Source organism: Gopherus evgoodei, chromosome 12 (assembly GCF_007399415.2).
Source record: "Gopherus evgoodei ecotype Sinaloan lineage chromosome 12, rGopEvg1_v1.p, whole genome shotgun sequence".
Taxonomy (NCBI): Eukaryota; Metazoa; Chordata; order Testudines; family Testudinidae; genus Gopherus; species Gopherus evgoodei.
In genome coordinates this window covers 10,507,419-10,519,995 of record NC_044333.1, presented here as the reverse complement: position 1 = coordinate 10,519,995, position 12,577 = coordinate 10,507,419, and the positions used below count along the sequence as shown (strand labels likewise).

At 37.6% G+C, this 12,577-nt stretch overlaps 1 protein-coding gene across 7 annotated transcripts in view; it reads right to left on the bottom strand.

The window, feature by feature from the left end:
- SLC7A6 (solute carrier family 7 member 6) overlaps positions 1–12,577 on the bottom strand; it is a 47,772-nt gene that overhangs the window by 4,172 nt on the left and 31,023 nt on the right. For all 7 annotated transcript variants that reach the window (XM_030581458.1, XM_030581459.1, XM_030581462.1 and 4 more), the window contains 3 exons: positions 1,586–1,689; positions 479–575; positions 52–201 (listed from right to left, as the gene is read on the bottom strand). In XM_030581458.1, coding sequence (XP_030437318.1) covers positions 52–201; positions 479–575; positions 1,586–1,689 — 351 coding nt within the window. The remainder of the gene's footprint in view (positions 1–51; positions 202–478; positions 576–1,585; positions 1,690–12,577) is intronic.

The window sequence follows — 12,577 nt, the reverse complement described above, 5'->3', positions numbered from 1 at the left end:
AGATCTTAAAAATAAACTAATTCTGCTTACATTAATTCATTAAATTTGTACCTTGAGAGGCCTGGGTCGATCTGGTTCCTTCCAGCGGAGGTATAACTGCCCAGCTATTGATAGTCCCACGAAAAACCAGTAACTGAAACTGAAGTAGTTAATAAGCTGGAAGACATCTTCTACAGTCAGATAAATGAGGGCCATAGTACACTGTTGGGAAAGAACATGAATACCATGAAGAACTATAAGTGACATATACGTTTTTCAAGTTTTTTTTTTTGGTTTTTTTTTGGTTTGGACATTAATGTCATCTTTCATGCCTGAGACTAATTAACTGTTAATTCATACAAGTGAAAGATCATTTAATGTAATATTCAATACAGACCTTATCTGTCAATGAACTCCAACCCAAGTAAAAAAAAATCCATTTTGGATCTATTTCATATCCCAAACACTTCCATAGAGCTTAAAAGCAGCAGCAACTTACATTGAACAGTAGTGCTGGTACAGGTGTGAACCTCCCTATATGGATCATGGACAATAGATCAGGGAGATGACCTTCCCGGGATCCTACAAAAAATAGCCTGTAAAGGACACAACAAGTAGTAAATCTTGAGCCAAGGAAAGAAAGACAGCTGTGTAAAAATATGCTATGAACAACCTCAAATAAACCTGCATGTGTATTCAATTATTCTTGTACTCTATGTAGGTCTATATAAGTAAATCTCTACACATTTAAAATAAAAGCGCTAAAGGTAAACTTCTGTGATTACTGAAGTAGGTTTTCATTGTTATGAGGCAGAAACTATCCACAAATTACAGCTGTATAACGTTAGTTAAACATTTTGGTACAATTTTAAGTATTGAAATCAAGTTAGTAATTTTCATGATGTAACAATGAGAAATGATTTATGATCAGATCCTGAAGGAAGTGACTGTACATAAGAATTTCTATAAATAATTCTAACAATGTTCTAATTTTATCTATTGTATAATTTCCAAATAACATTTCTTCCCAGTAGGGGGAGGTTAAATATGCATGTTAATGGACAAAAGATTTTATAAGAATTATAAAAACTCTTTTGAAGCTTGTACTGGCATTGTCTGTAGTCAATTAATAGGAGAAAATTTCCACGATATCACTGAAACTTTAAAAAGACTGTCATACCAATTAAAACTTTTAAAGCTTCACACACAAGGTCATAAATTTAATACATTTTAAAGTTTTAAACGTAGTATTTAAACAGGAAAACAAGAAAATTAAGTTATTAACTCCACAAGAAAACTGGAGAATAATTCAATTCTTGACCAACAGCATGAAACAATGTGGTCCATTACCTAGTACAACATTTATTACCTTACAGTGCATTGTCCATATTGCTATGCAGTCACATTTTGCGAGAGGGAGGGAGGGAAAACAGGACAGACTCGTGATTTGGAATATATGAACTAAAGTCTATTGAGGACAGTTATTTTATTGTGATATTCTTTAATGGCACAGACATTAAAAGTGTTCATTGATTTTATGTGTGATAAACTAAGTTGGCCAAGAGTGCTTATGAACATCTTAAAACAGAACCACAATGTGTATTACCTAGATGATGCTAAAATTGATGCATTAAGTCCACCAAAACATGAAACAGCTACAGCAACAGGAACTGTCCAACTGAAAATGCCGAACACCTGGTCAGCAAATGTCTAATGAATGAAGACAAGGGAAAAAATTAATTTTTGCAATGGCAGGATATAAATGGAACAGTAAAATTAAACCTGTTTTAATAAGATTTGTGCAGGAAAAAAAACAGCATTTAACATGTACATTAGTAATCTTCCACAGAGCTGTATACATTGGCAGCCATTCCTTTCACCTATTTTAGTTACAGAGTCAACACAAAATGAAGCTCAAGTCAGGCAATTTAGTTTGGGTTTACTGCTCAGTGAACCCAAGAAGTCTTTTCTTTAAGCAATTCACAAATAATTATGCTCATGAATACAAAACAGATTTCTAAGTTGCTTTAGTTTCTCTGGCTCACCCACATAATATGCTGTGTGATACACCTTAATTATAAAAAGTAAATATAACAGAGTCGCTTCCGGAGCGACAAATACATATGGCTCCAAGGCGAAAAACATACAATCTGAGATCCAAATAAGGAGATGGTATTTCAGAAGGCAAAGCACAACTAGGGGAACTTCTCCGCAAAACCCTCCATCACATGAGCATTTCTACAAAGTTATTGTTCTCGGAGCCAGTCTATAATCCTTATTTTTCTTTTGCTTCTACTCCCTCCTCCTGTCCCCAACCAGCACATTCTGTCCCTAGGCAGCCCTCCCTCTTCTTTGAAGCACAGGGGCTTTGGTCCTACAACACTGTAGCTGCAGAGGAGCTGGTGTTCTGTTAGCCAGCATCAGCTTCCTCACTGCTGATGCTGCCAGACCACTTACATGCCATTGCAGTGATCGCCAATAACAGTGACTCTAGAGCAAGGTGGCCAGGGGCACAGGATTTATTAGTAGGTGAATGAGCAGAAGCTTCCAGATGCCAATGCTCTGGAAACTATCATGCAACTGTTTAAAAGCAGAATTTATGAGGGAGTATGTTGGATAACGTTCTGTTCAGCATAATCGATTTCCCTCAGCTGAAGGAAATAGGATAGAATCTCTTAGAATATCAGGTATCAGAATTTTTAAAAAGTGGTTTAATATATAATGAAAGACAATTGCTTAGATACAGTAGTTTCTCTCCCCCCACCTGGGCCCTGTACCTTTAACTTTTCTCTTTTGGGGTATGTGCTAGGGGATGGAAAGGGAGTTATGCCCCGCCCCTTCCCTCTCTTCCCCCGCCCTCAAAAATAAATTCCCTTATCCTCTCAGAGTTGTGTTCAGCTGGGGGGAAGAAAGCTTCCCTAGTTGCAATGAAGGCTATAAATTAGGGCTGTTGATTAATTGCAGTTAACTGATGCGATTAACTGAAAAAAAAAACCTAAATCACAATTAAAAAAATAATCGCAGTTTTAATCGCACTGTTAAACAATAGAATACCAATTGAAATTTATTGTATTTTGGATGTTTTTCTACATTTTCATATATATTGTATTCTGTGTTGTAATTGAAATTGAGGTGTATATTATTTTTTATTATAATTTTTTACAGTGCAAATATTTGTAAACAAAATAAATCTTATTTTTCAATTCACCTCATAAAAGTACTGTAGTGCAATCTCTTTGTCGTGAAAGTGCAACTTACAAATGTAGCTTTTTTTGTTACATAACTGCACTCAAAAACAAAACAATGTAAAACTTCAGAGCCTACAAGTCCACTCAGTCCTACTTCTTGTTCAGCCAATCACTAAGACAAACAAGTTTGTTTACATTTACAGGATATAATACTACCTTCTTATTTACAATGTCACAAGAAAGTGAGAACAGACATTTACATGGCACTTTTTTAGCTGGCATTGAAGATATTTACATGCCAGATAAGCTAAACATTCATATGCCTCTTCATGCTTTGGCCACCATTCCAGAGGACATGCTTCCATGATGATGACACCCATTAAATAAACAATGTGTTAATTAAATTTGTGACTGAACTCCCTGGGGGAGAATTGTATGTCCCCTGCTGTTTTATCCACATTCTGTCATCTATTTCAAGTTATAGTAGTCTCGGATTATGACCCAGCACATTTTGTTCATTTTAAGAACACCTTTCACGGCACATTTCACACAAGAATCTGAAGTGCCTTCCAAAATCTGAGAGGGACAAGGAGCATGCTTTCAGAAGTCTTAAAAGAGCAATACTCTGATAAGGAAACTACAGAACCCAAAATACCAAAAAAGAAAGTCAACCTTCTGTTGGTGACATCCGACTCAAGATAATGAAAATGAACATGTATTGGTCCACACTGCTTTGGACGGTTATCAAGCAGAACCCGACATCAGCATAGACGCATATCCCCTGGAATGGTAGTTGAAGCATGAAAGGACATATGAATCTTTAGCACATCTGGCACATAAATATCTTGTGACATTGGCTACAGCAGTGCCATGAGAATGCCTGTTCTCACTTTCAGGTGACACTATAAACAAAAAGCAGGCAGCATTATCTCCTGCAAATGTAAACAAACAGGTTTGTTTGAGCGGTTGGCTGAAGAAGAAGTAGGACTGAGTGGACTTGTAGGCTCTAAAAGGTTTACACTTTTTGTTTTTGAGTGCAGTTTTTTTGTACATAAATCTACATTTGTAAATTCAACTTTCACGATAAAGAGGTTACACTACAGTACTTCTATTAGGAGAATTGAAACATACCATTTCTTTTGGTTTTTTACAGTGCGAATACTTGTAATAAAAAAACAAAGTGATCACTGTATACCTTGTAGTCTGTGTTGTAACTGAAATCAATATATCTGAAAATGTAGATAACATCCAAAAATATTGAACTAAATGGTATTCTATTATTGTTTAACAGTGCAATTAACCACAATAAATTTTTTTAAAATCACTTGACAGTCCTACTATCAATTATTTCTTTATTGAAGTTTAACAAATGGCATGTTACTTCTATTATACCATTTTCTGGAGCAAGCTAGTAGTGATGCAGCAGCTGCTTAGTGTCTTTCATTAAATCAGTCAATTGCTGCACTAAATCATTCCACATAATTTACAGGCTACAAATGCACACTTCTTTTTATATCTATAAAGGAAGAAACAGCTAGTTAGTATACAAGTGACAATCGCAGCACACAACTAGTTGCAGGAGATATCAAGCTTCTTTGTTGTACATACAGTAGGTATTTTTTATTCTGTATTTACATAGTACATATCTAGGTGTACATGGTAATCTAAACATTTCCAGTAATTCCTCCACAAAATTGTTTCTTAGCTTTCTTCTTCTTCAGCGTCAAGAGCAAGATACCAAATGGCAAGAGCTGCAAAAATTAGTCCCTGATTCCTGCGTGTTTTCTGTCTTTTCAGTCATAAATATTCATTTTCAGGCCAACAGTGAACCACCAGCTGTTAGTATTCTGATCCCCACAATACACCCTTTTCAGATGGCTTTTCACTCATGAAACTATGGACTAAGCAGGTCACTCAAAATGGGTAAATATTCAACACTGCACTTTGTTCACAGTGTACAAAGACATCTGGAGTTAAAGGTAGCCTGAAATATTTCTAACTGGCTTCTCCTCAACCACCACCTAAAGCAGCACAGAATGCTTCATTTCCTATCTTCCTCAGATATAACTTGCATCTAGAGCTATCACATCATGGCCAAGGTATGTGCTGTTTAAAGAAATGTCATGAGGCCCAAGTTGGGCAAAATCTGAACTAGAGTTTCAGGTTTATTTTTCTTGTGAAAAGGAAAGAAAAAATCCTGAAGTTTTCATGTGTGACTTAAATCCTTCAGCTACCAAAACCAGATCATTTTATTAACACAAAACAAAGCTTGCCTATCCTTGAGTACCCTTTCCAAACTTCTAGACAGCAAAGTGCTTTCTCCAGCATTTAAGTAGTCCAGCTACTTTAAGGATCTGAACTTAATTCTGCTTCCTAGGGCTTTGGAGCAGAGCCCGGACCTGGAACGTGGAGCAGCTCTGGAGCAGTGGAGCTGCAGGTTTTTGCTGGAGCCAGAGCACAGCTCCAAAGCCCTGCACTTACTGCATGTGATGACCTGCAGTATAAACCAGAATGTATTCTATTTCTATGTAACTCTCAGCAAATTTAACTGAGCATCAGCACAGAGGAATGAATTTCTTGATGTGATGTGCCAGTGCAAAAATGTATTCATGCTTACAGAAATCTGCACCAACAGGTTAAAAGCTACTCAGGGCTCGACAACATGGCGGTGTAATACGTTCTGTGGGAGCATGATTTCTAAAATGCACTAACATGCTGGACTTGAATTGGTCCATTCAGATTTTGCTGGTAGTAGTACTACATTAAAACACACTAAGGGACCTTTAGTGTATAACAGAAAGGCCTTAATGCACAGCAACTTAGCGTGCTTTAAAAATCACACCACCTTACAGCATGTTATCCCACTGTGTAGACAAGCCCTTAGTCAACTGTGTAGGTAAACTTAAAGTAGCCTTTCCTTCTTAAGTCTCCAGAAAAACAGTACACAGTGGCATAATTCCAACATTATTAAGCAACCACGGAGGAAAAAGTGAATGCAAAAAAATAAGACATTTGGTTCTTTAAATGGTCAGATTAGATATAAACTATTGCCCCGAGGCTTTAAAGAAAAAAACTTAGCTTGACACCTCTTGCTCCTTCATATTACCCCACTTGTTAAAAAGTTCACCACGATTATTCTTTGTAAAAAGAGCCCTCAGTTCAAAATACAGAAATCCAGGCTTTATTCTGTACTGTTTGTGTCTATAACTGCTTTGATTTTTAATGGGGCCCTTTTTTGCATTTTCATCATTTTGTTTTTACCTTTTCCAAAAAAATCCCAATTAACAGTTTTCTTTTTCACCAAAAGATGGCGAACATGAACAGATTTAATCCACCAGAAGGGGCAAATTGTAAAGTTAGGACAAAAGCCAATCAATAAAACTTGTCGGAAATGTGTAAGAAAACTTAGATAATGTATTAAGATGAACTTCAGAGTTCTCGCACTGCTTCTATGAGGGTGGGGAGAGACACAGAGGATTCTGGCCTCAAAAAGGGAAAAAACAGCCTTCCAAATGTGAGCAATGAAAACCGACCATTGCAAGGACTCAACATATAGACTTTGTATTGCCTAGCCTCAGGCTCCCCCCTGTCAACATGGTTCTCTCTGTGTGGGATGTATAAGTGCAAAGCTGAAGCTAATGTTGCTGAAGGCAACATTAATAGGACTGCAGCTATCTTCTGTCTCAGATTGGGGCTTTTTGCAAAGAGTGGTTTGCCCTCTTGCTGTCATCCAGAGACCCTAAGGCACAGAGCTGTCTGCAGAGGTCATTCTTGCATAGGAACATGCAACATTGGCTTTATATCTCCCCACCTACTTCATTTGGAATTTTCTGCCCCAAATTATTTGCTCCTGTCTTTCTTTGCCTCACAGAATGAGCATACAGTGTGTAGACAAGAAATCCTCCATACTGTAAAAAAGCAGTAGCATATAGGATGTCCATAAAGACTATACCCTTCAAAAGAAGAGAACTGCCTTTCTATAAAGCCGGAAGTATGATACCATACGCAAAGAAAGCAAAGCTATTTTGGAATTTACATAATCCAGCCTCGCAGAAGCTGTCATGTAAGTCTGCCAACTCAGGAGGGTAAGTCTACTTATCAGTCCTTTACAATGATTAATCAAAATAATTGTAAAATTTTCCTTATCCAATAGACTACCCATTGCTTGTCCATCAAAAAATCCTTGAGGAAAGGAGAATTATGCAAAGCTGATTATAGTCCATTATATCAGATCATAAAAATGAGTGGGATAAAACAGAAGAGGATAAATAAAGGAACTGAATAGTGCAAAAATCTGACTGCAAAAACTGGAGGCTATCAAGTATAACAATAGCTTATACCATAGGAATAACATTCTCCAGCCTGGATTGTCCAATTCAAATCGACTGATGATTCCAGTGGGTATCTTTCTTGGTCTGCAAACATCCTGCACATGGAGTATTGTAAACGTATAGGTGCCTCTTTTGTATCATCAGATCCATATGTCTACTAGAATTAAGGCAAAGGCAGCTCAGATAAATGAGGTCTCCCAAGGAAGAATGTGATGGCTGATGATCAAATAATTAAGGAATTTTGAGAGATTCTTCACAACAAAAGCTGTGTCAAGAGATGAAAATTCTTACAGACAACTGATGCAATAAAAGAATAAGAAATCTGGTCTCCAAAGTTGAGCAATCCAAAGACCAAATGAAATTAAGAGACTCCAAAATTTAAATCTGATGAAGGACATGATAAAAAACCTACACACCACTACACAACTAACTGTGGAACTCTTTTCCACAAGATGTCATAGAGGCAAAAAGCTTCCTGGGAGCTTAGAGAGACATGATGGATGAGGTGATATTTTTTATTGGATCAACTTCTGCTGGAGAGAGAGAGAGAGAGAGACAAGCTTTCAAGCTTACAAAGAGCTCTTCAGTTCTTGAAAAACTTACTCAGAGAGTGTCACAGCTAAATACAAGATGGAACAGATTGTGTAGCATAAGTAATGAACACATTTCAAGGGACCATTCAAGATGAAGTGGCCTGTTAATATAGGTGATTTGACATTTATATGGATGATTAACAGCTAGAGTTACATTAGCTAGAGTTACAGAGATGGATGATAAATTTATAAACAATGTAAATTCATCAAGGACGGATAGCTCAGTGGTTTGAGCACTGGCCTGCTAAACCCAGGGTTGTGAGTTTGATCCGTGAGGGGGCCACTTAGGGATCTGAGGCAAAATCAGTACTTGGTCCTGCTAGTGAAGGCAGGGGGCTGGACTCGATGACCCTCAGGGTCCCTTCCAGTTCTAGGAGATATACCTATCTCCATTATACTATACTTTTTTTTTTTTTTTTTTTTTTTTTTTATATACATTAGGATGTAAGTTAACCCACTGCAGTTAGGAAAAAATCCCCTTTCCCTCCCACCCAATAGGTAGGTTGTCTGACAATTATGGATTTTCCATCTTCAACTGAAGCATCTAGTACTGGCCAGTATAGGAGACAGGATGCTGAATTAGAACCAATGGTCCACCTATCTGGTAAGTCAAATTCTATTCTTGTAAAAAGGAATTAACAATGTTTCATAAAGCTGAACAGACAGAAATCACATTTAACATGTGACAGGTTTTACATACTCAAGTTTGGAAGAAGTTCAGGCAAAGGTTATATAGTATCACTGTGCCAGAAAGTGCATCTTAAAAATGAGATAAAATAGATTCAACATATACTAGATAAGGTTTTGAGGCTCATAAAATGAAACAGTACAATGAATAATCTGGCTCATAAAACCAGGCGGTCAATTATTTTCTGTAAAAACTCACTTGCTCAGTCTCGGAAAGAAGTAAAGAGTAAACTGGTGAAGATGCTCTCTTCACTATATTATCCCCCTACGAAACACTTTATAGCACTGTATTCAAGGGTGGGAAAAGTTATGATGTTCTTAGAAGGGAGAAACTGAGAGTTCTGGTGTTCACTTTAAGTGGGAGGGAACCATTGTGTTATAATTTAAGAACTCTTAAGAAGTTCAGTTTGCTCTGCTAAGCATATCTTCCACAAGTTATCTCAGCCAAATGAAGTTCAAGTTTCTCAGTCACCTGAACTTTCTGGTTAAATTTTTATTTCCAGTGGTGCAAATTCAACAGACAAAGCATAGATGAAGAGCACCTATCAAATGTGTTTTCTGATTCCATAGTTGCAGTGGATAAGTCTGCCTGGTTTCTTTGTTACTTCCAAGACAAAATGCACTTTTTAGTTCATAAATTCATATTTATAAAATCATCTTTCACTTCCACAGGAAGACTCCATTTCTTACAACTTTTGTCGTAAATTATTCTGTAAACCAGCTGATATCTTCAAGGTTGTGCTATATTTTCCTTTGACAAATGATAAAAGGATCCCTACACAGTAACTCATGGCAGTAAAATTTTATGGAGGTGCAACAAAACTGGCCACATGAAAAAAACATTTGTATTGTATGGGGGGCTTTGGAAGTGGGGGCAGAGAAATACTAGAACAGGGATAAAAAAAACAACAAGTGCAATGGCATGAGAAAAAGGATTAGAGACTGCTTTCCATTATAGGCATGATTACTTGTATGACAACATATCCTTGATTAGTAAATGAGTCATGGACCTCTCATCTGAGAGCTGACCAACTCCATTTTACCTACCATTGCTTCTGGTGAATGTTCAGGTTCATTTTTACAGACATGTGAAGCAGTAGTGACAAGGGAAAGAATGGAGCATTTGAGGGAATATGCAGAGGGTGACAGAGGGCCTACCTGGAGACAGCTATTACAGAAGCATTTAGTCCGCCATAACAGGAGAAAGCCAACATTATGGGGATGGTCCATTGCATAAATCTCAGGGTTTCTTCTGAGAAAGTCTGAAGAGCAAGAAGCATTAAGATTAAATCATCATCCTCATTATGATCTGACAAGTCCTGAACTAGAACTGTTTCTATAGCCAGAAAACAGTAAAAGAAAAATGGATTATAAATCATTTCTGTTATGGACAATGCCTCTCTCCCAACTATCATACTGTATATAGACACACCAGTATTTGTTCCCCTCACTAGCAACCTTAATTCTGAATTTTGTTTTAAGACCACCTTAATGAAAGAACAGAAGCCAGGAGCTTCTAGCTGTGCATTTTACAGCTGAATTGCTAGCATTTTTTTCTGACTGAAGTGTTATGACAAATTAATCCCAGAAGAATGATCACAATATTAAACACTCAAAAAAACTAGTCTTTTAAAAAACACAAAAGCCCAATTTACTAAATTTATTTTTCCTGCAGCGAGAAAGTTAGTTTGGCTTCTCGACTTTAACAGCTGGACTCAACATCTGAACAGGATTTGCAAGACTACTACTTTGCCCCCTGAAATGCTGAAATAACAGTTCTGTACAAACAGTTCTAGTTGAAGAAGTCTGACTGGAAGCAGAGAGAACTCCCCCAATAAAATTTTGCCACAAAACAAAATTCACGGGTTACTTCCTTGTTTTAGGATCTGTCCCATGTTCAGTAAGCAATGGTTGCAGGAAGATAAGATAGTCCTTCATTTATTTTAGGACTGTTCACACAAGGACTTTGTCTTCACAACATTCAGTTTGCATTGTAACAAGATGGCAAAGATCACCAGACACTGACAGTGCAACGAATCATGATGCAACACTAACAGTTCCAAAATACTACTGTCCTAAAAGGATAATTGGAAATAGATGTCAGCCTTTCCTGAATTCAGAACTTATGCAAAACTAAAGACCAAAGATGATATTCTGCATAAGACTGAAAACTTCTGCAGTGCCAGTTTGTGTAGCTCACTTCAGGTTTGTCTCACACATGAGTGATCTCTTCCAGGTTTCATTTATACAGGTTCTTATACTGCTCTCAGCACTGTTGTATCTGAGCACCTTTCAGTAATACACTAAGTAACTAACATCTCCCTTGTGGGTTTGTTCTTGTTCATCCTCTCCCCAGAGAGAGCAAAGTGTGTGCAGTATAGCATTTTGTTTTGGATTCCCCCTGCCAGCCTAGATCTGGTGCACTGGAGGGCAGAGGCAGGGAACAGAAAGATCTAGTGTGAGAACGTATAACATTTTCCACCCTTTAAGCTTCCTGAGCTTTGAGAACTGTTTCCTAAAGAAAATAAGGAAACTGACTCATGGTAACCTCATTTGCAAGTAGGAAAGCTGCACGTGCAAAAGACCCGAACAAAACAAAACTGCTGAGTGCATAAAATTCTGTGCCACTCACAGAAAGCTTGTTTGTCTAAACAAAAAACACTGGGTGAGATCTGTTCAATTTGATCAAATAAATTCAAGTGACCTGCACTAAAGTAGTGACTACATCAACTGGAAATGTAATGGGGTACTCTAATTTCTGGTGGTGCAATAGAAATCAGTTTGTCATGTTTTCAAAGTATCTTTCCACTCTGCTTTCAGTGATAATCCTGCTGGCTGGTCCCCACTGCAACCCACATTGCTCCCCTTAAATATCTGAGATGGAAAATTTCTGCTCTCTTTTCCCAGGCACAGACAGTGCTGCTGCAGTGCAAGGTACAGGATGGAATCTTTTCTTCATCTTTCAACCACTTGATTAGATCTTAAATAACCCAAATCATTCATGGCTTATAGTCCACTGCATAGATATGCTCTTCTGGATATACGCCAGCCTTTTGGGCCAGATCTACACTAAAAAAATTGCATACCCACTTTCCAACAGTGCAGCTACTCAGATCAGAAATTCAAGATAGTAGTGAAAATGCTTGTGCTAAATCTACACTAGAGCTTACACTGCTCCTAACCCTAGTGTAGGAGCTGCAACAATGCTGGAAATGGGTACAAATTCTGCAAAATAGGCAAGGACAAAATGTGTTCCCTTAAAATTATACTAACATGCCAATCCTTCTCCCCAATTCTGACTCAACCCCTTGATCTCACACCTCCTGTTGTGTGTGTCTGCACTCACACGCTTTGTAGCTATAAAGCGCCACCAGTGCAGCTTCAGTGGAAGCTGTAACAGACAGGGACTAGGTTTGAGGACTGTGGTAAAGATGCTTGAGCCCCATCTATTCTATAGTTTCCATGACTGTTTACACTGGTGAAGCTGCACAGGCAGTGAATTAACCTCTTGAAAAGTTTGCAAGTATAAATGCAGTCTTCAAGGGCTAAAGTAACAGCAATATTTCTATTTACACAGTCCCAAAGGTGTGCTAGTGATTTCAGTGCTGAAAATGAGAAGAGATGAGGGACCTACCAATTAACAAGTAAGAACCAGTAAAAAGATCCATAACTCAAATTGAGTGTACTCTTTCAATATACCTATATCCAACAATCAACGTTGCATACCAAAGAAATTCCAATCAAGTTTTAAGTTGGAAAAGTACAAGATTCATAAGCAGATAAGCAACCTTTTTTAAAA